A 27,703-nucleotide genomic window follows, 5' to 3' on the forward strand; every position below is an offset into this window, starting at 1 on the left:
ATGATACAAATCCTGCGGCTATATTTGTGCATTTTGCTTTTCTTTTCTTTTTTGCCAAGAATGAAACAAAGTTTTTCGGTTGATCGAACAGATGTTAAATTGGGGAATATTTGATTCATTTTGGGGTTATAGTGGTCTCTGATGTTTTGGGCATTCTGTGAGGAAGTGCAGCTCAGTTTCCGTCACTCCCAGGATGCAGTGCGAGCAGAGTCTGTCCTCAGGGGAGATCCATGTCTGTGTGTGCCGGCCCGTCTCTACGGCCAGACTGTGCTCGCTGAGTCAATGTTTTCACACTGTGCTCAGGAAGCTTGCAACACCGCATTCTCGACTTAAGTCTGAATAACATTCCAGTTTGTGTTGGTTTTTAAAAGTGTTTGACAAACACTGTTTGTCCAATAGGTACTTGTCTTTTTCCATATGTGTGTGTGTGTGTGTGTGTGTGTGTGAGTGTGTCTGTCCTGAGGTCAGTCAGTCTGAGCACCAGCTGGCACAGGGGACTCTTCATTAGGTTCAGCTCTTGGTGTTTGTTTTTAGAAGTTTCCAGAATTTGATGGCTCTTTTTTTTTTTTTGGTAGGATGTTCAGGAGAAGGTACTGGCCTAATTCTAACCTGCATCCGTTGTTTGGTGTTTTCTTTGGACTTTTGAGTATATAAATGTAGAGTTCCACTCTGATGTTTTTCCTAATTAAAGAAATCAAATTTGAAATCAAAATTATAGTAGGACTCCACACTTCACTTCCATATAAAACAATTGGTTAATTTTTTGTTTTGAAAAGTTTGAGCCAGATTTAGACTGGGATGCCAATTTTAATTTATCTTTTTATGGCCATTTGAGATTTCTCTTTGAGTTCATTCACAGCCAAAGTAAAGTTACCTGTTGAAATAATTTTTAGGCAGAGGTATGTGTGTTTTTGTGGTTTCAATGGTTCTGTGTGATAGTGTGAATGTGTGTGTTGGTCCCTGAGATCTGGAGCGTTTCTGGAATATCATTACCCTAGTTTTTTGGAGGTTGAATGTAAGGGCCCAGGACTAACAGTAATCCTCCAGCAGATTCGGGCTGTCCTGAAGCCCGTCTTTGGGTGACAGGAGAACCAGGCCGTCTGTGAAAAAGGTCATCATTATGTTCCAAAAGTAAATATACCTCAGAAATATTGCCCCCTTTTAAAAAAATAAATGTTAATTATTGGTTCCTTCCTGATATCTATCAAATTCATAACAAATTTTCCTCCGTTGACTCTTTTTTTTTTCCTCTCTCCGTCGACTCTCTCTCTCAGAACAAAACGCCACGCGCGTACGTCACGGCGTACTTCACGCTGCATGCGTCATGACGTCATTGCAATCAGCGCCGGGGGAAAAAATGGCGGCTTTGCAAGATGGACCGATGGAGCTGGACACAGAGAAAGAGGTAAAGCCTGAAATACTTAGCGATGGGACGTCAAACCTCCCGGGGAACACTGGGAACGGGGCGCTCTCCTCATCGCCCCTCACCGCTGCCCCCGCCGGCGGAGCCCCGAAGCAGGAGGACCAACAAACTTTGATCGCAGTGCTGCAGTTTCTGAAGCGGAATAAACTGTCAGAGTCGGTGGAGATCCTGAGGCGAGAAGCGGGTCTCACAGAAGACCAGGTGGACTCTCTGGCAGCCGATGGCAGTGGTGGAGGGAAAGTAGAAGGAGATGGAGGGGATGCGAACTCTCTGCTCAGCCGGGTGTCCATCCCAGCAGCAGCCGCCCCTCAGAGCACGCTGACCCCCGTGCCAGTCAAGAGTGAGTGCAGCTTACAGTTGATCATACACACCATGCAAATATGTACCATGCATCAGTACAAAATCTGCTTTATCTCTTGCTTATTATCATGCATTGCTCGAGTTAGCCCACATTAGTTGTTTCAATAACACATCATTCTTCAGTCCTCCCTTCATAGTCTTGCTTATTTATGTGCAACATCATTTGCACAACATATTTTGTTGGCATTTTACTTGCATTTTGTGCATGAAGTTCATGCATATTAAAGAACTGGTCACTATTACTATATATACAAGGTATTTTTGATCCACATGATCCTTCAGAAATCATTCTAATATGATGATTTGCTGCTCAACAAACATTTATTATTATTATTATTATTATTATTATTAATGTTGAAAACAGTTGTGTACAATTTTTGTTTCCTAGGATTTTTTTCTAAAAGAAAGTTAAAAAGAACAGCATTTATTTGAAATAGAATCTGTTGTTACACTAAAAATGTCTTTACTGTCACTTTTGACCAGTTCAATGAATAAGTATTAATTTCTTTAAAAAATAATAATAATACCCTTACTAGACCCAAACTTTTGAACGGTAGTGTATAATGTTACAAAAGCTTTCTATTTCAGATAAATACTGTTCTATTGAACTTTCTATTCCTCAAAAAATCCTGAAAAAAATTTTACATGTAAAATTTGTAAAAAAAAATTGTAATTGTACTGTTTGTTTTCAACATTGATAATAATAATAATGAATGTTTCTTAAGGAGCAAATCAGTTTATAAGAATGATTTCTGAAGGATCATGTGACACTGAAGACTGGAGTAATGATGCTGAAAATTCAGCTTTGCATAACAGGAATAAATTACATTCTAAAATAGCCAATATTAAAACAGAAAATAGTTTTCTAATTATATTTAACAGCCTTGGTGAGCAGAAGAGACTTCTTTTAAAAATCTTACTGGTCCCCAACTAATGTATGTATATATATATATATATATATATATATATATATATATATATATATATATATATATATATAAATATATATATACACATTAGTCAACATTTGAAGTGGATCAAAACCTTTCATCAAAGTTATACACAAATTTTTAACAATACCCGGTCTTGTCTTAGGACAACTTTTTGATCCATTTCAAATGTTGACTACTGTATATTGCATTAATGTTTGCCATTGATGTTCATGTTGTCGGCTGCAGGGTCAGAAGACCATCCGGATGTCCGTGTGGTGCTGTCAGCGTACAGTCAGCAGGGGGACCCCTCTCTGTATCAGGTGTACTACAGCGACCTGAAGAACTTCATCGAGTCAGTGCTGGACTGCCACCGAGCAGAACTGTCCCAGCTCTTCTACCCTCTGTTCGTTCACATGTACCTGGAGCTGGTCTACAACAACAATGAGGCCAAAGCCAAGGCTTTCTTTGAGAAGTAAGCATCAGAAAATCAGACCCTTTTTACTGGTGGAGTTAATCGGGGACGGCTAATCAAGGATAACATTGATCCGAGATAACATTGTGGGTTAACCAGTTCAATTTTTCCTTTCTGCTGATAGGTTTAGCGGCGATCAGGAGTGTTACTATCTGGATGACCTGCGTGTTCTTTGCGGCCTCAGTAAGAAAGAGCACATGAAGGGGAACGAGGCTCTTCTGGATTTCCGCACCAGCCGCTTCGTGTTGCGCATCTCCAGGGACTCGTACCAGCTTCTGAAGAGACACTTGCAGGAAAGACATAATAACCAGATATGGAACATCATTCAAGAGCACTTGTACATCGACATCTTTGACGGCATGCCCCGCAGCAAGGGTCAGATCGACAGCATGTCCGGCAGCCTTGGGGGAGAGGCCAAGCGAGAAGTCAATAAAGCCAAGGTTTGATACAAAAGCATGTATTTACATGTGGAAAATATACCAATCAAAAGGTTGAGGTCGGGGAGATTTTTGAAAGAATAAGAAAATAGTACCGTAATATTGCGAAATAGTTGTACGTTTTAAAATAACTGTTTTCAATGTGAATATATTTAAAAATGTAATTTATTCCTGTGATCAAAGCTGAATTTTCAGCATCATTACTCCAGAATTCAGTGTCACATGATCCTTCAGAAATCATTCAGATTTTATTTATGTTAAAAACATCTTAATATTTTTTGTGATACATTTTTTTTAGGTTTCTTTGATGAATAGAAAGTTTGACATTTATAACAATGTACAAGTCTTTACTGTCACTTTTAGATCAGTTTAATAAAAGTATTAATTTCTTTAAAAAAATCTTACTAACCCCAAACTTTTGAATGGTGGTATTGTATATAAGGGATGGGATTTAGGTTCATAATGGGATAACAACAGGAAAGTTTGCGCTTTTACATTTTGTACATGAATTATGATAAAAGACTTGTAAATCATCTCATTATCGAATATCACTCTTGAATTGAAATCATCTTCTATTTGAATATTATTGTATGTTTTATTAATGTGCCATCTTGTTTCTGATGCTACCAGGTGTTCTACGGGCTGCTGAAGGAGCCAGAGATTGAAGTCCCGCTAGATGATGAAGATGATGAAGCAGAGAATGAGGAAGGGAAGCCCAAGAAGAAGAAAACTAAAAAGGACAGTATAGGCTCCAAGAGTAAGAAACAAGACCCAAACGCCCCTCAACAGAACAGGTTTGACAGAAGCTCATCATTCAGCTTGAAAGTACTTGTGCACTACTGTTCTAAAGTTTGGGGATGTCTTTAATTGATCAAAAGTGACAGTAAAGACATTTATAATGTTACAAAAACAATTCTGCTTGAAATAAATGCTTTCTATTCATCAAAGAAACCTGAAAAAATCATGGTTTCCACAAATATATTAAGCAGCACAACTGTTTTGAACATTGATAATGATAAGACATGTTTCTTGAGCAGCAAATCATCATATCAGAATGATCATGTGACACTGAAGACTGGAGTAATGATGCTGAAAATTCAGCTTTGATCACAGGAATAAATTACATTGTAAAATATATTCAAATAGAAAACGGTTGTTGTAAATTGTAAAAATATTTAACAGTGTTAAAACAACTTACCGACCCCAAACTTTTGAATGCTAGTGTAACTGAACTTTTAATTTCATGAGAACTTAAAGATAATGCTTAAAGTGAATGTTCACCCAAAAAAATGTAAATTCTGTCATCATTTACTCGCCCTCAAGTTGTTCCAAACCTGTATGAGTTTCTCTCTTCTGCTGAACACAAAAGAAGATATTTTGAAGAATGTGACAGTTGTTGGACCCCTTTGACTTTTTTCCTACTATGGAAGTCAATGGGGTCCAACAACTGTTTGATCACTCATATTCTTCAAAATATCTTCTTTTGTGTTCAGCAGAAGAAAGAAACTCATACAGGTTTGAAACAACTTGAGGGCGAGTAAACAATGACAGAATTTAGATGTTTTGGTTGAACTATCAACTTTAAATGATTTTAAACGGTATGTATAGTTTCATAATCGGTTCTTCTTTTTTGGGCTGATGTCTGATTGACAGAATCCCTCTGCCAGAGCTGAAGGACTCGGACAAACTGGATAAGATCATGTACATGAAGGAGAGCACCAAAAGAATCCGTCTCAGCCCGGAGAACCTGCCTTCCATTTGCTTCTATACGTTCCTCAACGCCTACCAGGTTGGCTGTGTTTATGCTGATGATTGAGTTTGGTGTTTCTTAACTCCGCACGTGCTCATTGTGTTGTCGCTCAGGGTTTGACGGCGGTAGACTTCACTGACGACTCCAGTCTGTTAGCGGGAGGATTTGCAGACTCCACAGTCCGAGTGTGGTCCGTCACACCCAAAAAATTACGCAAAGTCAAATCTGCAGCAGGTACACATACCTCCTTATTACTCTCGCAAAGATTTAAGGGAACGTTTTACACTAGTTTTAACAATCCTATAACTTTTATTTCCAGTTTTAAACACTAAAAGGGATAGTTCACCCAAAATATTAAAATTCTGTCATGATTTACTCACCCTCGTGTGGTTCCTTGAGACACCGTGCAAACCCATAAGACGTTGAAACACAAATAAAGATATTTTTAATGAAATCTGAGATTTCTGTCTCTCCATTGAAAGTCTATTCACCCAAAAATCTGACATAAATAAAGAGATCCAGGGATGATTTTTCCATTTTTATACAAATTTCCGTCTTACTCTACCTGGGACCCACTTGAACTGTGTTAGTCCGACTGTATGGATACTGAAATTGCAAAAACAAACTGCAAATAGTGCTTTTTCTAATACATTTATTTCATGCATGGCTTTCTTCTGACGGCTCTGCGCTTGTATGCTCTTAGTATCTCAACCAGGGTTCAAAATGATCGCTCGTTTCCTTCTTTTTTTGTCTTTACCGTATCACATTCCTGCATAAATCCATAAGAATCAAGCGGTTTAATCTTCTGATCGCTTTATGTGCTCAACAGATTTAATTTCGGCTTTTATTCACACATAAACTTTAATCCGCGAACATGCATAGAGCACTCAAATTTGGTAAATGAAAGCTCAGCTGTACTTGCCTGACGCACAAAACAAACCTCTTTGAATCTTGCGGAAGCTTCGTTAAATAAACTTTCAGTTGAGGGACAGAAATATCTCAGATTTCGTTAAAAATATCTTCATTTGTGTTTCGAAGATGAACGAAATTCTGGTTTGGAACGACATAAGAGTAGATTTTTGATTTATAGACCCCAGTGTAAATAATTTGAATCATGCTGTCCTATTCTCTAGACCTGAATCTGATTGATAAAGAGTCTGATGACGTTCTGGAGAGGATTATGGATGAGAAGACGGCCAGTGAGTCTAAAATCCTACATGGTCACAGCGGGCCGGTGTATGGCGTCAGCTTCAGTCCAGACAGGTATCAAACATGTCCTCGAAAAGTAACTTTTATCTCCATGAAATGCTCCTCTAAGTAATGCAGGACTACGGGGGAGGTGTTTAAGCATGAGAATAACCAAACTATCATTTTGCTATCAACGAAAAATGTTTTGCATGATTTGTTATCTTTTGAGGCATTCTGCACCAGCTGAGCTGACAGTGTGGTTTAATGTCTTCATCTGTCTCTTAGGAACTATCTGTTGTCCAGTTCTGAGGACAGTACAGTCCGACTGTGGAGCCTGCAGACGTTTACATGTCTCGTGGGGTATAAAGGACACAACTATCCAGTGTGGGACACTCAGTTCTCACCCTTCGGCTATTACTTTGTGTCTGGAGGACACGACAGAGTGGCACGGTACGCTAGATTCTCATTACTGTAATGATGTTGTTATTTAAATCAGTGTATACTGATACTGTACATATACTATAAGGGCATATACTAGCATAATATGTATATATGTGTGTGGATAGATAGACAGATAGATAGATAGATAGATAGATAGATAGATAGATAGATAGATAGATAGATAGATAGATAGATAGATAGATAGATAGATAGATAGATAGATAGATAGATAGATAGATAGATAAATGGATGGATAATGGATGGATGGATAGATGGATGGATGGATGGATGGATGGATGGATGGATGGATGGATGGATGGATAGATAGATAAATGGATGGATAATGGATGGATAGATAGATAAATGGATGGATAATGGATGGATAGATAGATAGATAGATAAATGGATGGATAATGGATGGATGGATAGATGGATGGATAGATGGATGGATAGATGGATGGATAGATGGATGGATGGATGGATGGATGGATAGATGGATGGATAGATAGATAGATAGATAGATAGATAGATAGATAGATAGATAGATAGATAGATAGATAGATAGATAGATGGATGGATGGATGGATGGATGGATGGATGGATGGATAGATAATGGATGGATAGATGGATGGATGGATGGATGGATGGATGGATAGATAATGGATGGATAGATAGATAGATAGGTAGATGGATAGATAGATAGATGGATAGATAGATGGATAGATAATGGATAGATAATGGATGGATAGATGGATGGATGGATAGACGGATAGATAGATAGATAGATAGATAGATAGATAGATAGATAGATAGATAGATAGATAGATAGATAGATAGATAGAAGGAAACCGAGAAGAACAAAACAAGACATTACAATGTATTAAAAGCCAACGAAAGTCAACATTCATTTCCATCGAGAGGTGCATAAATTTTTTGGTCAAGATCTTGTATTGAAAAAAAAAAAAAAAGAGAGACTTGTCAATGAATGAAGATATTGCAAATGTTTTCTAGACCGTAATCAAATATTAATATTAAATCTTCATTTGCTTCCCAGGCTCTGGGCGACGGATCATTACCAGCCGCTGCGGATATTCGCTGGGCATCTGGCTGACGTCACCTGCACGCGCTTCCACCCCAACTCCAACTATGTGGCCACAGGCTCGACCGACCGCACCGTACGCCTCTGGGATGTCCTGAATGGAAACTGTGTCCGCATTTTTACAGGTCACAAGGTACTGAAGGCTTCCAAAGGTGACTGAATGAATGATCTCAGCACTGTACAGGAAATTACATTAATCCCATTTGCACTGCATTACCGTCTCTGTGAAGCTCTTTCATTATTGGCTTACTCCCTCTCAAATTATGATTATTTTTTAATTATTATTATAGGCCTACTATTATAGTATTTAATAATAATTAGCTTTAATACATTTTGAAATAGCTTTAAATTTTTGTTTTCATTCATTTTGTTATGCGTGTTTATCATTTTTGTTCGTTTTTTTTATTATTATACTTTAGTTTAAACGTATTTTATCTAATTAAGTTTAAATTGATCTAATATTTATATTTTATTTCTGCTTATTTTATTTGACGTTAACTAAATCAAGCTATAAATATTTTTCAATAAAAGCTATTCCCTCTCATGTCATTTTAAACCCATCACTGAAAAACCTGCTCAACTCTTCTTTCTTATGCCCATTCTTTGCAGTTTATCAACCAATTACCGTTTTATACCCCCATTTTTCTGATATACTGAGTCATGTGAGTGATAATAAAAAGTGTTTATGTTTGATTTCAGGGGCCCATCCATTGTCTAGCGTTCTCACCTAATGGAAAGTTCCTGGCATCTGGATCCACAGATGGGAGAGTGTTACTATGGGATCTTGGACATGGGCTGATGATCGGAGATCTGAAGGGCCACACAGACACAATATATGCCCTCAAGTTCAGCAGAGATGGAGAAATCCTCGCATCAGGTTAGGACTGCTGGCTCTGTATCTCAAGACCACGTTTATGACCACAGATTAGGACTAGTTTTGAGTGGATTGATGTGAAGTGTTTCTACAGTATCACATTTGACACAAGCCTCTAAGGCCCTTGTTTACACCTGATATTAGGATGCGTTTTGGTCGATCGGATCACAAGTGGATGCTAAATACAGGTGTAAATGGGGTCCAAAACGTTTTGAGCTTGTCCACTTTCGACCACATCCAGAGGTAGTCGAAAACGCACGATGCTCATGTGGTCGAATGCGTTCGAACAGCCACAAAAGAGCCTTCTCTCCGCCTAATGACCTAAGCTATCAGAATAGCACCTTACTTTTTGGCCATATAAATATCAGCAACTTGAGGTCTTTTTATCCCATTTTCTCTTATACTATGAGCCATAAAAGCCTGATGAGTCAAATATGATACTAATTAAAACGCATTGAAGGTTCACTAAACTGTTCCATTTCAAAGAATTCTTTTCCACTCTTATTTCAGATCTCAAGCTTTACAGGGCTAATAGTAATAAAATTTGGCTTGAAATGCTGTCTTTTGTTCCAGGCTCTATGGATAGCACAGTTCGGCTGTGGGACGCCACGAAGGCTTTCGATGACGTGGAGACGGACGACTTCACTGCAGCGACGGGCCACATTCACCTGCCTGACAACTCCCAGGAGCTGCTGCTGGGGACGTACCACACCAAAGCCACTCCCGTCACACACCTGCACTTCACCAGACGCAACCTGCTACTGGCTGCAGGAGCCTACAACTCCCAGTGAAGGGACCGCTTATTTCGGAGGACAATGACTTCATGTAGCTGTGTGTTTTTCATAAATGGTGTATGTTATTTAAAGATTACCACCCACCCTTACATGTGAAATGGGTTCAAGCGAAGTGAAAGAACTAGTCAAGCACTGAGCATACCTGGGAACAGCGACCATTACCTCTTTCATTTACTGATCCTAGATCTCACACCTTATGCTCTTCCATGCTTGTTTTCAAGGCCATTATGCATCAAATGTCTCAAAATGACATGGCTGGTCTCCTTTTGTCAATTTAAACTTTTCCATTCTAATTCAGAATCTGGTTCTTGATCTTTGCATTGTGATGACGAGTGCTGTTGTCAATTTCTGTACAAGCTTTTATACTAGGTGCCTCAAAGTGTAAATAAAACAAGTTTTCTACACAGTGTTTGTTGGGTACAAGTGATTTTTTTTTTTTATTATTCTTTACATAGTTGAACTGAAGTTATGGTCAAAACAAGGACATCCAGCTTCCCCTCCGTTCATTCCGCATTCACAAAACATCCTGAAGAGAAAGAGGAAAAAAGTTGGAATGGAAGTGCAGCTTTTGGAAATGGAAATGTGTATTCATACAAATTCAGGTGGCACTTACTATAAATTAACTTGATGTCACAGCCTTTTGCTTCTTGGGCTTCAATTTGAAGAAGAGGATAATGGCAGCAATGCTGGCGTATGTGGCCAACACACACTTGAGTCAAGGGGAAAAGAGTACTTTCAATTTAGTGGAAAATACAAAGGCGATGTATGGAAATTTGTTTTCCACCACCATATAAGAACTAAATAGGAAATTGTGCCCATTTATCTCACAATTCTGACTTTTTTTTAACTCGGAATTGTTGGACAAAAACATTTCTGAGGTAAAAAAAAACATGAATTGTGAGATAAACACTCACAACTGTTTTTCTTTTTTTACTCCATAAGCTTATTTTATTTTAGCTGCATAATAATTATGTCAATGCAATTCAACTTACATTCCTCCTGCCTGTGATTGTGTATGAATTGAAGTACTTGGCGATGCCAGTGAACTGGTGTTGAGTTCCAGCGTCGTGTCCACCCATGATTTCTGTGTGCGATCTGCTGATCCAGAATTAATAAAGGAGTTTAAATTAATACATTAGGACTTACGCATCGTTTTTCATTATCATACAAGGTCACGAAGAATGCGTACATGACAACACTGCTGTTTATTTGTGAAATGTAGTTGTAGTTTTACTATGAGATTGTATAGGTAACGTTCATTTCTAGAATGTTAGATAGCAATAAATGTTACATATCATAATATGCTTAAAACCAACTCATTCCGTTTGCAAAAACGAGCATCTTTATTGTAAATGCGACCTCTGTGCTGTACTAAGCAGAATATATTCGTTTCGCAAGCAACATAAAAACCTCGCTTTCTAAAACAAGCTGGGGAAAATAAGATAATTCAGTTAAAATTAGAGACATGACTTACCAAGCAAACTGGTGTCCTTCAATGGAGGAGAGGCCGGAAAGTGACTGATTTAAGGAAATCCCACCCTCGTGGTGATAGCTTGAATAAACTGTGGTCATTGGCTTACATTCACGTCAATCGCTTTTTACACCACACCGATAGGTTTACAGAAACGCCAATCTAATAATTCCGTCACCCTATTGGTTGATTCTTTTTACTTGTGCTGCAATCGTAAATCCCGCCTCCTAGTGTTTACGTCCGGGTCGTGAAGATGGCACGCTTGTGAGAAACATGTGAGATTTACTTGCATGAGACCATTTTACATTGGTATACACAAAGTTTAATAGCGTAAGTAAAATCAGTTTGTTGTTACTGCTGGGGAGGTTTAATGACCTATGTCGCGTATTTAAATGTAAGGAATATGTTGATTAAATGTTGTAATATAGTATAGGTAACTTATATGTTGTGTTTCTCATGTGTCGACATGCAGGCAGATGTAAGACATGTTATTTGTTCTTGGTCAGTGTAAATAACGGATAAATGAATTGCGGTAAAGATGGTTATTAATGTTTATTAAGATTCGAAATATGTTTAATGTCTTTTGTTTCTTGATTGGACCTCACTAGAGCCCTTCTATTCAGGTAAATAGTAAATAATGGCATCTATGGAGGAAGATTTCCCCCGTGGCGGTGCAGAGAAGAAGACCTCTGGGCCCAAACATGTTAAGACACATGATGTGGACAATCTTTTTGAAGTAAGATGATGATGATGATGATGATGATGATGATGGTGGTGATTAAAGCAGTGGTTTTAATGAAGATCAATGAGCAAATAGTTGCTTGCACAGATTGGTATGAGTGTAATGTATATGAATGTTTTTCAGACACGTGAAACACTGGTGAAGAAGAAGAAGAAGAAGAAGGACGTGGAACATGATGAAGAGAAAACCCTTAAAAAACAGAAAGTGGATGATTTAAAACTTAATACTGCCACTTCTGTAGAAATTCTTCATCTTCGGGTAATTTTGTAGGGAAACAAATATGACAATTCTGTTTGGATTTAAATAGGCAAATGCTTTTTTTGACTGGATCATATACATAATAATATCATATATAGTATTATGTTTCTAGCATGTAATATGTTTGGCAACGCCTCTTGATGGAAATAACATCAAAACATTTATTTTTATCAAGAGATACATACATTTTTGGTCTTGTGTTGACAATGCAAGAGTCCAGCACTCTGTAAAGTCTCCTCAAGCACATCCCAAAGACTTTCAATGAATTTAAGGTCTGGATTCAGAGGTGCCAATTCATGTGTGAAAATTATTCTTCATGCTTCCTCGCAACCATTCTTTCACAATTTGAGCCTGGTGAATCTTGACATTGTCATCCTGGAATATGACAATTATGTGTCTTCTTACGTGGTTGTTTAAGAAATAATAAGAAACACACTCCATCAGTTAGGGTTAGAAGAACTGTTCCCAAACATATTAAATGCTAAAAACATAATAATCACTGCAATAATAATCCAGTCTTTGAAGATTAAATCCAAACAGCGACTTTACGTTTTTTTTTTGGTGTATACATGTAAATTGCACTTGTGTCTGATGATCACCCAGGTTTCTTTCCCATTTCGTCTGTCTAGAATCTGAAGATTGGCACTTTGATGCTGGGTTGTGTGAAGGAAGTGTCAGAGTTTGAGGTGGTAGTTGGTCTCCCAAGCGGTCTCGTTGGTTACCTGCCAATCTACAACATCTGTGACTCCTACACCAAGATTCTCAATAACAGACTGGACTCTGAAGACAGTTCAGAGGTAACACAACTGCACAAGGAAAGAAACTGTAAAAATAGATGCGAACGTTGTTGTGTTTGCGAACATTTTTGTTCATGTTAGTTTGTCTACTCTTCATAGGAAGTCGTCCCTCTCACGCAACTACTTACTCCTGGAATGCTGGTCAGATGTGTTGTGTCGTCTTTAGAATCCGCTAAGGAGGGTCATGTTAGTCTTAAAGTGTCAATCAACCCAAAAGATGTTAACAAAGTGTTGAGTTCAGGTGCTTTGAAACCCGGAATGGTGAGTTTGCAATCTTTCTTTTATATTATGTATTGTATAGTGTATATGACCCAGTTCTTGCTGAATCTCTTATGTGTAATTGTCACTCGTGAGCTAAGATCAAACCCTCTTAACGTTTCAGACACTGAGTGGTTGTGTGGAGAGTGTGGAAGATCACGGATACCTGGTTGACGTCGGAATCATTGGCACTAAAGCTTTCCTGCCCAAAAAGAGCATTGCCTCAAAACAAGGTAGAATTGTTTTTCTTTTTTATTGATTCATGTACGTAAACTGTTTATCATGGTTCAATGACGCGATGAATCACCCACATCATAAAGAATGTAAGAGGATTATCGATAGTTCACTTACAAATTGCCATAATGTACTCACCTTCATTTCATTTCAAACCTGTATGGCATGAACTAGTCCTAGAATAAAAAAAATAAAATGCAAAAATACTATTGACAATTTTACCTTTTAAATCAAATATTACACCATAATACATGTTTGGAATTACAACAGCAATAAAAGGATTTCTCATTTTTGGGTGGACTGTCCCTTTAAGGCTATGCCTGTGTTGGGATAAAAGCGGCATTATGATTGTAAGTTTCCTGTTTATCTCAGATCTGAATGTGGGTCAGTACGTGTCAATCCTGATAGAGGAAGTCAAGAACGATGGACGTGTGGTGCGTCTGTGCCAGAATCCCCAGGTTCTCGCAAAGGCCTGTGCTACGGCTCAGCATGGATGGACTCTAGACACCCTCCTGCCCGGACTTCTGGTCCGCGCATGCGTAAAGAAGGTAAGCAGGCTCCCCACAGATCCTTAGAAAGCCTTACAAAATGTAATATCAAAAGTTTCGTATTTTAAATGGCATAAGAAAAGTAAAAAACTTCAAGAGGTCAGAAGGCCTTAAGAACCCTGCACATACCCTGGTAAGTCAGCTGGAGTGCAACAGTCGGGACCAGAAGCAAAAACTCCATTCATTTTTTTTAACGATAACTTATGAACCTTAAAAGACAGCCTTCCTGTGAGCTACGAGGTTTGTAATTGATGGTGTTTGTTTCTGCTGAAGCTGTCAGTCCACATTATTTCAACATATTTTTTAAATAATTGGTTAACAGCGGGATTTGTGGTAAAAAACTACATTACCCATGATGCTATACAAAAATCCACCAATCAGAGAATCAAAACCAGCAGAACACACTAAAAGGTCTATTTAGCTCCGCCCACTCCCATGAAATGCTGTAAATTATGTAATCAAGTCTATCTCCCTACACTCTCAAAATATGTATACTGTATATCTGTTCGCAATGCTTCATGGGATTGTAGTTCTTTCCCTCACTAAAGCTGTCAAGTACACAGTCTTGTTGTACCTTTTTATTTTTGTCTGATTTTCAAAAACAGTTTTGCTTTAAATCTAAGTTTGTAATGTCATAATTCACCTCGTAGCTGGTTGGATTGGTTCTTGGCTTATAACGCTTTAAGTTTTTTTTTTTTTTAAATCCTTATGGGAGAAATTACTGGGAAAAATACTTCTGGAACCAACGCTGCTGAAGACGTGTGTGGGCTCTATAGCACTCTATGGTTAATACTAAAATACTTCCTCTTATGCTAGGTTACTCCTCATGGGCTCATCGTGACATATCTTTCATCTTTCACCGGAGTGGTTGATTTTCTTCACCTTGATGAGGACAAGGCATCGACCTACAGCCAAGGACAGGAGGTAAGAGTCCAAAGACCATAGTAACAGTGCTTCAAAATTGTTGCTAATCGTTTTTGTTTGATGTGTTTCTGCCTGAAACATTTGGTTTTCAGCAGGGTTGTTATTGTTAACTAAAACTATTAACTCTTTTATTGAAATAAAGCTATAATTAAGTAAGGAATAATTGACGACAGGCCGTTGAATTATTAGAAAAATAATGCACACCCGAGGTGGTAATGCGGTCACGACGCGAAGCGGAGTGGCCGTTCACCTCGGGTGTGCATTATTTTTCTAATAATTCAACGGCCTGAAGTCAATTATTCCGCTTATACTACAGTTACCACACCTCGAAACATTGTTCAGATTATGTATTTCAAGACGTTTGTAAAGTTTTTGTCATTAAAACGCTCTTGTATGTAGGACTAATTTATTACGCATCTAATCCAAAGCCACCGTTGCTAATTCCAAAACGTCATTTTAGAGTTAGTAACGGAGGTCTGAGCCACTGATAGCAGACTAATGCTGGAGACACACGACTAGCTGACACATTTTCTGACTGTTTTCATCGCAGCATATTTTAAACACCGACTTTGAACCGCTTTGAACACAGACTGAACGCGCTGAACACGCGTTTGGGCATGATCAGTCATACGTATCAAATTACATTCATAACCGGCCTTAAAGTGTGTCCCCAGTTATTAATGCAATTATTAGAGAGAGAGATGTTGCAATAATGAGACAGAAAAGCATGTGCGTCAATATTATTATTTATTTATTAATTCAATTCCTTGTAATTAATTCGAATTCATTCTTTTTTTTTTTCTATTATTGACAGATGACAGACTAGCCAAATAAATGAAACACAAAGCCCTTTTAACAAGTAGGCCTATCAATAATTATTTATTTGTTATATTATCTGCAATAATAATCCGTGCTGCAGGACTATCCATTTATTTAGCCTATATTCAGTTTAATTTTCTATTGATTAGCCTATAGATAGGACTATATACTTTATTTATTCAAATTAAACTGCATGTTTCCATTGATTGTGAAGCTAGACACTGAAAATTCCAGATCAAGCGCATGCGGCTAAATGTTTTTTCTTGTTATGAATTGTATCCTATTTTCCGTTATTACCGTTAACTACGCGAAGTGATATGGAACTGTAATGCGGTCAAGACCTGCCTGGAACTACTTTAGCTGTGCGTTTCCCTGAAAATAATGCACACCTTAGAACGTTCGTCAACCAATCAGATTCAAGCATTCAACGGCCCAGTAGTATAAATCTAATTATTACATGGCTTGGCTGAATTCCAATGTAGAATGCGGTCTGTTATTTCTTGATAACAGACCGCTGCGAACTATAACAGACCGTTGCCATGCAAAACAGCGCGTTGCTATGGACGCGGAACGGACTATTTTCTTTAGCGGAAGCAATACAATCGTTTTTAAATCAATAAACTCCTTTTAAATAAATTATTTGTGTCAATTTATTTATTTATTTTGTAGGTAGCCATGTAATAAGCGGGATAATGTATAGTGAGCCGGTTGTTATAGTGAATAACAACCCCTTCAGGCTGATTCAAGATCCCTCCGCTTCGCGTCGGGATCCCGTTCAGCCTGTCGGGGTTGTTATTCACTATAACAACCGGCTCACTATACATTATCCCTTACATATTAGATGAAAATTGTAAACTTATTTCGGTTAAAACATTTAAAAATATCTAATGTTCATGTAGTTTAAATTGAAGCACTAAAATTGCAAACTGGAAAAAAGTAAATATAAAACTAAAACTGAAATAAGAAGAAATACCATTATTAAATCTAAGTACTAATATTTAAAGGGGTCAAATTTCCCTTTTATTTTGACATTTAAGAGGTCATTGTACTGTAAAAACCTGTTAGCCCAAAAACAGCTTTAATTGAATCAAAGTTCAAAACGACTTGTTTCGGATTTTGTGATAATGTCGACAAAAGGCCGCCTCTGCAGAAGAAAATCATCTTTAGCCCCGCCCACCGGCGTGTTAGTGAGATGACGAGGAAAGAAGAGCCATACAGAATCACTGGACTAAAAATAACATTACCTTCCAAAGGATCCTAATGCTAGGAAAGTGGTTATTTATTTTCAACTATGTTGAGTGTATTCGGCACATTTCACTGTGGATATTCTGGGAAATCAGTCGCCATTTCGGCGCAGGCTTTGCAAATAGACTTATACTGTAAGGTATGGACCCGACAGTAATGCCACAACATGTATGTAACCGTGTTTAATCAAAAGCCTGATCTGTGGTCAGTGATTTCTGATATGTAATGAGTCATGTACTTCGTCTCAAAGTCGTTTATTGCTGTTTATGCGTCAGTAAATCAAGCCAGCAGTGCCTAAACGGTCAACTTCACATTGTTTCTTTTAGTAGCGTGAAAATAATCTGTTATTAAAATTATGTACAAAGAATGCCTCCTTTTACAATCGCTGAAGCTTTCAACCACCAGCGCGAGTTTATCAGTGACTTGAGTTCTAGACTCTCGCCAAAACTTCTGTTATAATCAACGAATCTCTTATTTACATTGTGTTTGCGCTGTTAGTTATGATGAAAGAAATGGAGTTGCAATGACGAGATTAGAGCCCGACCGATATATCGGCAGGCCGATATTATCGGCCGATATTAGGCATTTTCAAAACTATCGGTATCGGCATTTATAACGGCCGATAAATGAATATTTCAAAAATAAAATAAAAACCGACGAAACACCCTTCAACCATGTTATGAGTGTTGGCGTTGTATAGTTAGTCCACCAGAGGGCACTCTACACCGTCCCTGTTGGCAACACTCGTGTATAACGCGCCACACATTCTGCAACCTGCTGATCCAGCCCGAGTCGGGCAGAGAGAACCGCGAGTGAGATCAGCGGTGAAGTGTGTTCATGGTGAGTTGGTCACGACTCACGAGACATACATTGCTTGGATAACAATTAAAAGAACATCCCTATCAGTTCTCTTAACTCAAATAAGGATGACAAAATTCGTGACTCATGTCCAGTTTTGCTGCGGTTAAATAAGCCGAGAGTGAAGCGGAACAACGCGACGTAGGCTATATTCACATAAAATGTTAACACTGCAGTTCACAAAAGTTCATAATGTGCATGTGCTTTAATGCTTTGTCGGTTAAACATTTAATTTTAAATACTGATGCGCTGTTCTAACGTGTGCGTTTCTCAGCGCGTACATGTGAAGCTCACATGCACTAAAAGCCTTTCTACCAGCGCCTGGATACTGGACTAAGTTATCTTTCGAGTATTATTGTGCTAATACTGTTAAATACACACAAGACTTACATAAACAAAGTCGGTTGTCTAAAGCAGGGGTCACCAAACTAAGGCCCGCGGGCCGACTCAGGCCCGCCACCCCCCTTTGACTGGCCCCCCAGCCCCTCTGCCCAACACTACTTGAACCGGCCCTATGAGGCAATCCCCAAAAGTCGTCATGGACGGTACGTCATGGTACGGCCGTCACAGTTTGGTGCATACATTTACACGGAGAATACACGGTATAAAAATAAATAAAACTAGCGTGCAATTTAATTAATGTAATGCGGAACTACTGTTAGATACGCGGATTCTTAGGGACACCTAATCTGTAGCTCCGCCTTAGCTCTGAAGCTGCGGTGTGAAGATTGCAATGCTGGAATATGTTGAAAGAGAGGTGTGGGCGCGATCGAAAAGTCGTAAAGTGTTTACTTATATTTATTTGTGTGTGTGTGTGTGTGTGTGTGTGTGTGTGTGGCGCGGCCGCGATCGAACAGTGGAAACATAAAAACATACTCCGTCCTTTAGTTTATGCAGGACATCATTCAAACTGCAAAGTGTTTAAGTTACTGTTAATTACATTTTTAAGGAAAACAAATATATTAATCTGAAATGTAGCAGATTAATTTTCAATTAATTCAGGTACAATTACCAAACATATCAAGGTATTTTTATTAATTGAATTAATGAACTAATTATATAAAACTATTGTCAGTGCACTACAAATAAACTGGTTCTATCCCTTTACTTTATTAATAAAACTTATTTTAAAAAAAATACAAGGCTTAAGACATTTATTTTTCTTTTGGTGGTCCAGCCTGAGACATGCACAAGCCTTCTGCATTTTTGTTTTGCTTTTCCCTTCACTGTACCCAACCGTGATGTCTGAACCGAGGTATGAACCGAACCGTGACTTCTGTGTACCGTTCCACCCCTAAAAGAGAGTGCAGAGTTTTCAAAGAACAGTGGACCAACGAATATTTGTGAAGAATAACTTTAAATAAAACAAAGTGTGAAGACTCGATTACAACTTTTGCAAACCACTAGTAAAGATAAACAAATATGTGCCAGGAATCAAGTGTTGATATAGTAATGTGAATATAGTAGTGGGGATGGCTGTGCCAGGCTAGTAATCTCTACTACACAATGAGGCCTGCTGGTGGTCATTTTGGTCTGGGTCATACAATTCTATGTTATATAGCTGACCCGGCCCCGGCCCCCCATCACAGTCAGGAACGATAATGTGGCCCCCAGAGAAAAAAGTTTGGTGACCCCTGGTCTAAAGTAAAGGCAAAAATTGAGAGAAAATCTGCTTGTCAAATGCGTGTACATTAGACGTGTCGTGCTCAGCTCTTAAAGAGACAGTAGCAATTGTAAACACATTGCCGCTTGTCCTTAAAGGTGCCATATGTAACAATTGAGGTAAAAATATCCCAAAAATGAGCTACACACATCAAAAGAATGAGAAGAAATAAGGGCGATGATGTCATTAAAAAAATGTCAAGTTATAGTGCTGCAGAGATATCAACCTTAATTAGCATTAGCATTACTAGCCACGGCCCGACAGGTGTCGTAATACCAGTTTCGGCCATGGGAGGCGGTATACGGGCAACATAACCACCAGCCAAACATGCAATACACGAATAACTCGCACGGCTTGTGGGCGTACTTGAACCTGATGTGGAAAGTACAGCCCACTACTACATTTCAGTTCAGGGAAGAGAGCGGAAGGATGGCTGAAGCCCTTGGCAAGAGACCCCTACCACCACCCGCTGCAGGGAAAAAACCGCGCTCTGAAGCACAAATAAAATCTCAAAAAGCTATCCGCCACACTGGCGGGTGAACGATCATACCAAAATATGACATTTTAAGCGCGCACGCGCTCTTCTGCCTCTAAGAACTAGCAGAGAGAGAGAGCGAGCCCCGGCCGCGCGCGCGCGCACTCACTCACTATATTCAGAGCGGTCAAGTTTCCCCGTACTTTTTGACAAGCGTCCTTGACAGGGCGGCCAGAGCTTCTTTGCAGCTCAAGTCGGCGGCGGTGTATACAGTTTTAGTAACGCTCTATCTGTTGACGGCGCTGAGGAAAAAGCTCCCGCCACTGGAAGAAGCTGTTGCCGCCCATTTGTGTCCTCCTGCGCACCCATCAAAGCCGTGCAGAACGTCTTCAGCACTCAAGGATCGCGCATACTCCGCCGCTGGCCAGGCTGCTTCTGCTTTACACACCCTGGACGCACGAAACGTAACGGAAAACATTGCAAGGTGTAATGAGACCGAATGTTTTTTGGTGACTAATGATAACTTAGCTAGAAGTGGTATTGCTAATGAAAATCAAACTTGATATATGCTGCTAAATTAGCTTCAGGCGGGCAGCGTAACACTCTAAATAGATGTTGTCCCTATTTTAACTTGTATATGTGCAGCTAAGAAGGTAGGGGCGGAGCATAGACCAATTCACTTTCTGGAGGTATACTGCCCCCATCTGGTATGGAATGTGGAGTATGACTTGATTTTTTTTTGCCAGACATGACATATGGCACCTTTAAAGGGATAGTTCACCCAATAATAAAAATGATCTCATTATTTACAGGCACTCTAATGTTGTTCCAACTGTATTCATTTCCTTCTAATATTTTTCTAATATTAATAGTTTGAAGAATGTGGGTAACCAAACAGTAGCTGGTCCCCATTGACTTCCAAAGGAGAAAAATATACTATGGAAGTCTCTGGGGTACATCAACTGTTTGGTTACCCACATTCATCCAAATAACTTATTTTCAACAGAAGAAAAAAACAACTTGAGAGAGTAAATTATGACAATTTGAATTTGTTGTCAATTTGAATGTGAAATTGTTGTTTTTGTTCAAAGGACTAAACGTTTAGTCTTAAAAAAAATCTTAAGTTTGTATTTTTATACATTTTATTTATCAGAACTTTAATATATTTTGATGTTCCTCTGTTCTGTTGTGACAATAAAAGAAACAAGTTTCTTTTTAAAATGCATTTTCATATTATTTTAGTTAAAACTCATAAATAACTACAAATACCTAATGTTAGGGAAATTTGTTAATGTTTTGTTGCGCGTTTCTGAAATAAATAAATAAATAAATTTAAAACCAACAAATATTTGTACCGGTATCGGCCTTCAAAATCCTTTATCGGTCGGGCTCTAGTAGCCATCAAAAGTTTGTACACACCAATTTTAAAGTGTGTCCAAACTTACTGTACTATAATACACATAAATAATATTGCTACTGTATTATAATATAAACATAAATAATATCGGCCGATATATCGGTATCTGGCTTTTTTTTATCGGTATCGGCATCGGCGCCCAAAAATCCATATCGGTCGGGCTCTAGACGAGATCACTGCATTCATTCGCTCAACAGACTGTCATCTGCTCAGTGCTCATCACGGCAACATTTCATATGATGGGAATAGATCTTAAAATAATGCTATAATCAACTCTTTTCACGATTATCTCGAATCTCGTCAGCTGTAATAGTAAGATAGTAAGAACGTAGTAAAAATATTCGAGAGTACCACATGTAATACTTATTTCATATGCAACAGCAGTGGGCATTTACACTGAAGTCTTACAGCAGACACATCATTTTTTATGTAAATATAATAACATTTTAAGTGCACCCCAAGAAACATTATAAAATAATAGAAAAATGCAGTTCATGACCCCTTTAAAATAAACAAAAAGACAAGCACAAAACAAAATTACTAAAAATTTAACTAAACTTAATTCAAAATGATAATAAAACCTGTAAAGTATATAAATAATACTAAAACAACAGTCAGTAATTAAGATCTTCTGCGTGTTACCACTCTTTTCAGGTGCTGGCACGGGTTTTGCATGTGGAGCCGTCCACGCGGCATGTGAGCCTGTCCCTGCGCAGTCATCTCCTGCCACCAGGGGGCGCTGTGCTGGATGTGTTCTACAGCGAGCGGATTGGTGAGGTGGTGCAGGGCTGCAAGATGACTGATCTGCACTATCACTCAGGGGCCGTGATGAAGATGCCCGACGGTACCACAGCCTTTGTGCATGTGAGTACAAATATTGTCAATGATGACTACACATTAGTGATGGGAGAAACAAAGCTTTTTGAAACTCTGAATCAATTGAAACAGTTGCATCGCAAAATGATTCATTGTTTTGAAGTGTTCAAACACCACAGGCTGTTGGCACCTGCTAGTCAAAACGGTCTAAATGCAATGAAAAACTCATGTGTAATGATTCAGTGTTATTTTTTAATCATTGAGATACTGTTTTAGTTTTTATCTATATTTTGAATAATAATTTATTTTTATAATAAAATATAAAAATTTCTTGAATAATAAAAAGTTTTAGTAATTTTGTTGTGTTTTTGACAGTTGTATTCCTTTTTTTGTTTTAGTTTTAGTTATTGTTGTCTTGTCAGATTGCTAAAATGATTTTTATTTAAATATTTTATTTTATTTCAGTTAACGTTTATTTTGTTTCAAGTTTTATATGGTTTTAATTTGTTGTAGTTTTAGTTAACTTTAATAACCCTGGTAGTACCTTTTACAAGCCAATTGCTAATGTTTTCATGAAAGTCTATTAAATGTAATCTAAAAATAATTAAATGGCATTAAATATGAAGGTTCTTTAAAGTTAGTGTTTTTATCCATTCATAGTGCTTGATTTGCGTGGTATTAGGCAAGGATTTGGCAGTGTACATAAATTAGAAGCAATTAAATATAATTAAACATTTTTGTATTATACCCGTTTAAGTAATACAATTCATAAAATTCATTAAAAATGAACCTGCATTATAAAACCGACCTGAGATCAGTAAAAGAATTAGTTCACCCAAAAATGAATTATCCCATGATTAACTCCCCCTCAAGCTATCCTAGGTGTATATGACTTTCACAATCCGAACTGAGTTATATTACAAATATCCATTCTGTGAGTCTGATGAAGTTTTATTTGTATTTTGCATGTAGAAAAACCTCATGAAGGAGCCAAAAGAAGAGTTCAACCCAAACCGCTTGCTGTCCCAGTCTGAACACTCTCTGAGAATCATAGATTACAGTCCTATGGAGCAAATTCACCTGGTCACACTGCGCAGGTTGGTTGAAATGACATTGATAAGGGTGTTCTGGCTGGTTCGTGTTGTGATTTGTTGTTCTGTTTTCTTCTGTTTTCCAGGAGCACTATTGAAATGACCTTCTTCAGATATCAAGACATCAAAGTGGGGCAAATTGTTGAGGTGGGCAAGACAAAAAAAGTAATGGATCTGCAGCAAATGTCACATAAAAGAATGAATGTAATGGCGGTCACATGCTGCTTCTGGGTTTCAGGGTAAAGTTGCGGGTTTGCAGAAACATGGCGTTTTCGTGAGGATAACGGGCCACATCAGAGGAATGATTCCCAGAATTCACCTTGCTGATGTCGTCCTAAAGAACCCAGAGAAGATGTTTTTTGAGGGTTTGAATGTCAAGTGCAGGGTGAGGCTTTTCAACTAGGGATGATAAAATCATCATAATTGTTTTCTTTTTTATTATTATTATTCATATTCATTATTATATAGTTCAAAAGTGACATTTAGATAAATTATAAATTCAGATAAATGTTGTTCTTTTGAAGTTTCTATTAGGCATGGGTCGGTTTGAGATTTTGACTGTGTGATAACCAAGTTTTTGGCCGTTTTGCGATTTCAGCTCTAAAATGTGTTTATTTAAATGTCGGGGTAAAAAGCAACTTTTTTTTTTTCCACATTGAACACAATGTATTTTATTTTTAAGCTACATATAGAATATTTAAAACGGTAGTTAACATGCATGTCAGGTTAAATAAATATCATTGAATTCTTCTTATTTAAATAAAAATAAACACAGTCATTTAAGTGAGCCAGGCATGTGATCAGCTAAAGACAGAAAAAGAAGGAAAAATCTGCCTTTTTTTATTAAATTAATATAGAAATCTTACTATTACAGTAATATTTTAATAATATACACAACATATATGTGTATATATATATATATATATATATATATATATATATATATATATATATATATATATATATATATATATATATATATATATACACATACATACATATATATATATACACATACATACATATATATATATATATATATAATATATATATATATATATATATATAATATATGTGTGTATATGTATGTGTATATAATATAATATAATATAATATATATATTTAAATTATATTAATTTCTTTTTTATTAATTGTATTATTTATGTATGTAGTTTTTTTTTTTTTTTTTTTTGCGTTTTCCCCATTTAATGCAATCTCGGGTGTCACTAAAACTGTATTTGTAGCCTTTCTTCTAATTATTTTTACCTGTGATTTTATTTTTTAGGTATTATCAATGGATGTTCAGAACAAGCGGTTGATCCTGACCAGGAAAAAGGCCCTTGTTGAGTCCACACTCCCTATCTTCCAGTCCTACTCTGATGCCAAGGTGGGCCGCATCTCTCACGGCGTCATCGTGTTTGTGAAGAAGTTTGGCTGTATTGTCCGGTTCTATGGAGAGGTGAAGGGTCTGGTTCCTGTGGGGGAGCTGTCCACAGAGCGTGTGGATAATCCAGAAGGTCTCTTCTTCATTGGCCAGGTCAGAGCAATATTTTAAAATTGTCAAGTGCATCTAGTTAAAAAAATGTTTTTTTTAATTTTGGGGTCAGTAAGTTTTGTTAGTAATGATGCTGAAAAATTCAGCTTTGGAGTATCACAGGAATAAATTACTTTTTAAATTTAAAATAAATTGCTGTGTTTTGTCAGATTTATTCCAGTCACACATTTCTGCGTCTCTTGAAGTGTTTTCATCTTCAGTTCACACTAATTAACACTTTGGGGGATTCTTTTAATTATTTTCTGCAGGTTGTTCAGGCCAAAGTCTTGAGGTGCGACCCGGAAAATAAGAAGCTATGTTTATCCTTCAAGGCCGTTACTGAGGGAGATATAAAGGTGGAGCAGACTGAGAAATTTGACTTTGTGGTGGGAAAGGTAATTTGACTGAAACAACTTTTTATACTTATCTTTGCAAACCACAGGAAAATGACAAAAATACATCACTACATATTTCTCTCCATGTCATTTCCTATTTAGGCAGTCAATGTAAGAGTTTGCCGCAAAGTCCTGGATGGTCTGGAAGTCTCCATTGTTCCTGAAGAGGCTCCAGCTTTCATACCCATAGTGCATCTCTCTGATCATGTGACCAACTGCTTTCCCCTGTGGATGGCGTTGGAGGAGGGTGACACCATCTCTAATGTAATGTGTCTCAGCAAGACCAAGAAGAAGGGCATTGTATCCTCACAACCATTCTCATCTGTCAGTAAAAATAAGTCGTTAGCAACTAAAAAATCTGTATTCGAGCTGCACGAGTAATCGTTAAAAGATCGTGATCTTTATTCAAAGACACGTGATCTTTTTTTCTAAATACAATGATTTGGCTGTGTCTGTAAAAGATTGACAAGTATGATCACAGCAAACATTAAAATCTGCTTTGGCACTGAACCAGAGAGAGTAGTTGTCATGTATAGATATGAAACAAGCACTGAGATAAAAGTTAATAGTTTAGATGTAAACACGGATGTCTACGATAGCGATCAAATCAGTAGCGATCGAATAGCGATCAGTGAATTACCTTTTGAAAGTAACTTGATGCTTCAAATAAAGTTTGTATCAAATATGCCATTACACCAGTAGGTGGTGACAAGTGACTGTTAAAAAGAAATTGTCAGCGACTCATTATTCATTGAAAAGATTCATTCAAAAATGCTGAGTAATCCAGTAATGAAACGAGAGAAGGCTTAATGAGTGAGTCATTGAATACTTAATTCAGACCGATACTTTTTAAACAATTAATTCAAATTAATTATTTTTTTTATATATATGTATTGCAGCAATTAACATTTTGTCACAATCTCTACTAAATTATGTTATTTTGTTTAGTTGTCTATTCAGAATCGTGGGAGAAATCTTGATCTTTATATTTTTAACAAAGAAATCGTGTTTATCCAGAATCATGCAGCTTTAATTTGCAGACCGTTCAGTTCTACTTAACCGAGTCCTGTTCAGACTCTCACCAAGAAACCCCTACTGAAGGCCTGTCTGGAGGACGGCAACATCCCGCAGACGTTCTCTGAGCTCCAGGTGGGGATGCAGATGCTGGGCTGGGTGAAGAACATCATGCCTTATGGAGTCTTTATCGATTTCCCGCACGGACTCTTCGGCCTCGCTCCTAAAGATGTATGTTTGCATTTTGGTTGTTTGGATTGTATTTTGTGTGAAAATGAGTCTGTTTAAATGTGGCACACATCAACCAATGGGACAGTTCACCAAAAAATACTGTCATCATTTACTCACCTTCATGTTGTTCCAAACCTGTATGAATTTCTTTCTTATGCTGAACACAAAAGATGATATTTTGAAGAATGTCTCTGAATACTCTGAACAACTTTTTTGGGTGAACTATCCCTTTAACAGTCCATTTGAAATGGCCTACTTTGTCAATGAATCTCTTCTTGCCTTACATTATGATCATTGTAAATGAAACCTTCACTTAAGCCCTATTCGGACGGGACTAGTTTAACATGGAGAGGTGGGGTAAAGTAATTGAGAGTAAAGTAAAGAGATAAGATATCTCAGTAATTATCTCCATTACTTTTCTTCCTGAAATCGTGTGGGGTTGAACGTTGCTAATATCAGGAAGCAACGTAACAGAGATCGAGATAATTACTGAGATATCTTATCTCTTTACTTTACTAATTACTTTACCCCACCTCTCTATGTTAAACTAGTCCTGTTCGAATAGGGCTTTAATCAACATTAGCCAATTTAGACATATTTATTCAAACCAAATTCCGTAGACATTGCAGGAACACAAAGTACAAACTCAATATTATAAACAAAATTCCTCAAATAAGTTAGTTAACATAAGTCAGTACATGTCAAGGTTATAATGTTCATTACCATGTCCGTGTTTTAATGTGCTTCTCGTGTATGAAAAATATCTGTACGCATGACAGGCATCAAAATCTGAGAAAAGTTTGACATGTACCGGCAATTATACATTATTTATGGGTATTCTGTTTGTTAGGATATTTATATAGGAAATGTTATTCAGTTAATTATATATTATAGTTAATTAAAACTAAATCCAAAACTTAAACTCCTACTTAAAGGGCCTACTTAAAGTCCCCCTGTAGTCAATCATTTTAGCCCTTAAAACTCATTTTTGATCAACATAATGACTTTTTTTTTTTTTTTCTTGAAAAATAATTTCATCCTGCCTTAAAATAGCTTAAATGTAACTCTAAACCCTTGCCTCATTTAGTATACGCAGTTCTATGAATATGCAAATTAGCCCCGCCTCCGCTCACTCACACCAGC

At 37.5% G+C, this 27,703-nt stretch overlaps 3 protein-coding genes across 6 annotated transcripts in view; 2 read left to right on the forward strand and 1 right to left on the reverse strand.

Annotated features, from left to right (window-relative positions):
• Positions 1-1,338: 1,338 nt before the first annotated feature.
• Positions 1,339-10,174, forward strand: taf5 (TAF5 RNA polymerase II, TATA box binding protein (TBP)-associated factor). Of its 2 annotated transcripts, none has more exons than XR_014029870.1 (11): positions 1,339-1,763; positions 2,962-3,187; positions 3,312-3,627; positions 4,255-4,418; positions 5,278-5,413; positions 5,488-5,608; positions 6,508-6,637; positions 6,848-7,012; positions 8,058-8,254; positions 8,802-8,979; positions 9,550-10,174. XR_014029870.1 is itself a non-coding variant. In XM_081361273.1 (11 exons), exons 1-11 carry the CDS (start codon positions 1,358-1,360, stop codon positions 9,765-9,767), a joined length of 2,238 nt encoding a protein of 745 aa, XP_081217399.1. In that variant the 5' UTR covers positions 1,339-1,357; the 3' UTR covers positions 9,768-10,174. The 2 variants fall into 2 exon arrangements, 1 of the variants encoding a protein (XP_081217399.1); XM_081361273.1 differs by having other exon boundaries at positions 8,058-8,235.
• A 5-nt stretch (positions 10,175-10,179) lies between these two features.
• Positions 10,180-11,285, reverse strand: atp5md (ATP synthase membrane subunit k). 2 transcript variants are annotated; one of them, XM_081361275.1, is made up of 4 exons: positions 11,245-11,285; positions 10,763-10,865; positions 10,384-10,479; positions 10,180-10,296 (listed from the first exon to the last, which is right to left on the reverse strand). In XM_081361275.1, the coding sequence occupies exons 2-3, from the start codon at positions 10,847-10,849 to the stop codon at positions 10,390-10,392; spliced, it is 177 nt and encodes a 58-aa protein (XP_081217401.1). In that variant the 5' UTR covers positions 10,850-10,865; positions 11,245-11,285; the 3' UTR covers positions 10,180-10,296; positions 10,384-10,389. The 2 variants fall into 2 exon arrangements, with proteins under 2 accessions (XP_081217401.1, XP_081217400.1); XM_081361274.1 differs by having other exon boundaries at positions 10,763-10,868; positions 11,245-11,278.
• A 198-nt stretch (positions 11,286-11,483) lies between these two features.
• The window catches only part of pdcd11 (programmed cell death 11), a 29,688-nt gene continuing 13,468 nt past the window's right edge, over positions 11,484-27,703 (forward strand). Inside the window, exons 1-16 of one of the 2 annotated variants that reach the window (XM_081361276.1) lie at positions 11,484-11,571; positions 11,850-11,977; positions 12,107-12,241; positions 12,871-13,038; positions 13,138-13,299; positions 13,421-13,529; positions 13,903-14,078; positions 14,895-15,002; positions 22,134-22,343; positions 23,268-23,392; positions 23,473-23,533; positions 23,625-23,771; positions 24,672-24,923; positions 25,190-25,315; positions 25,418-25,615; positions 26,390-26,560. In XM_081361276.1, coding sequence (XP_081217402.1) covers positions 11,879-11,977; positions 12,107-12,241; positions 12,871-13,038; positions 13,138-13,299; positions 13,421-13,529; positions 13,903-14,078; positions 14,895-15,002; positions 22,134-22,343; positions 23,268-23,392; positions 23,473-23,533; positions 23,625-23,771; positions 24,672-24,923; positions 25,190-25,315; positions 25,418-25,615; positions 26,390-26,560 — 2,247 coding nt within the window. In that variant the 5' untranslated portion in view covers positions 11,484-11,571; positions 11,850-11,878. The remainder of the gene's footprint in view (positions 11,572-11,849; positions 11,978-12,106; positions 12,242-12,870; positions 13,039-13,137; positions 13,300-13,420; positions 13,530-13,902; positions 14,079-14,894; positions 15,003-22,133; positions 22,344-23,267; positions 23,393-23,472; positions 23,534-23,624; positions 23,772-24,671; positions 24,924-25,189; positions 25,316-25,417; positions 25,616-26,389; positions 26,561-27,703) is intronic. The other variant, XM_081361277.1, reaches the window with a different exon arrangement.

Source organism: Scardinius erythrophthalmus (assembly GCF_964197995.2).
Source record: "Scardinius erythrophthalmus genome assembly, chromosome: 3".
NCBI lineage: Eukaryota > Metazoa > Chordata > Actinopteri > Cypriniformes > Leuciscidae > Scardinius > Scardinius erythrophthalmus.

Excerpts from the sequence above, each read along its gene's own strand:
- taf5 (XM_081361273.1), top strand. The coding sequence starts at position 1,358 with ATGGCGGCTTTGCAAGATGGACCGATGGAGCTGGACACAGAGAAAGAG. Across the intron at positions 4,419-5,277 it reads AACGCCCCTCAACAGAACAG|AATCCCTCTGCCAGAGCTGA; the intron begins GTTTGACAGAAG and ends TCTGATTGACAG. Across the intron at positions 8,236-8,801 it reads GCATTTTTACAGGTCACAAG|GGGCCCATCCATTGTCTAGC; the intron begins GTACTGAAGGCT and ends GTTTGATTTCAG.
- atp5md (XM_081361275.1), bottom strand. The coding sequence starts at position 10,849 with ATGGGTGGACACGACGCTGGAACTCAACACCAGTTCACTGGCATCGCC. Across the intron at positions 10,480-10,762 it reads CAATCACAGGCAGGAGGAAT|TGTGTGTTGGCCACATACGC; the intron begins GTAAGTTGAATT and ends CCTTGACTCAAG.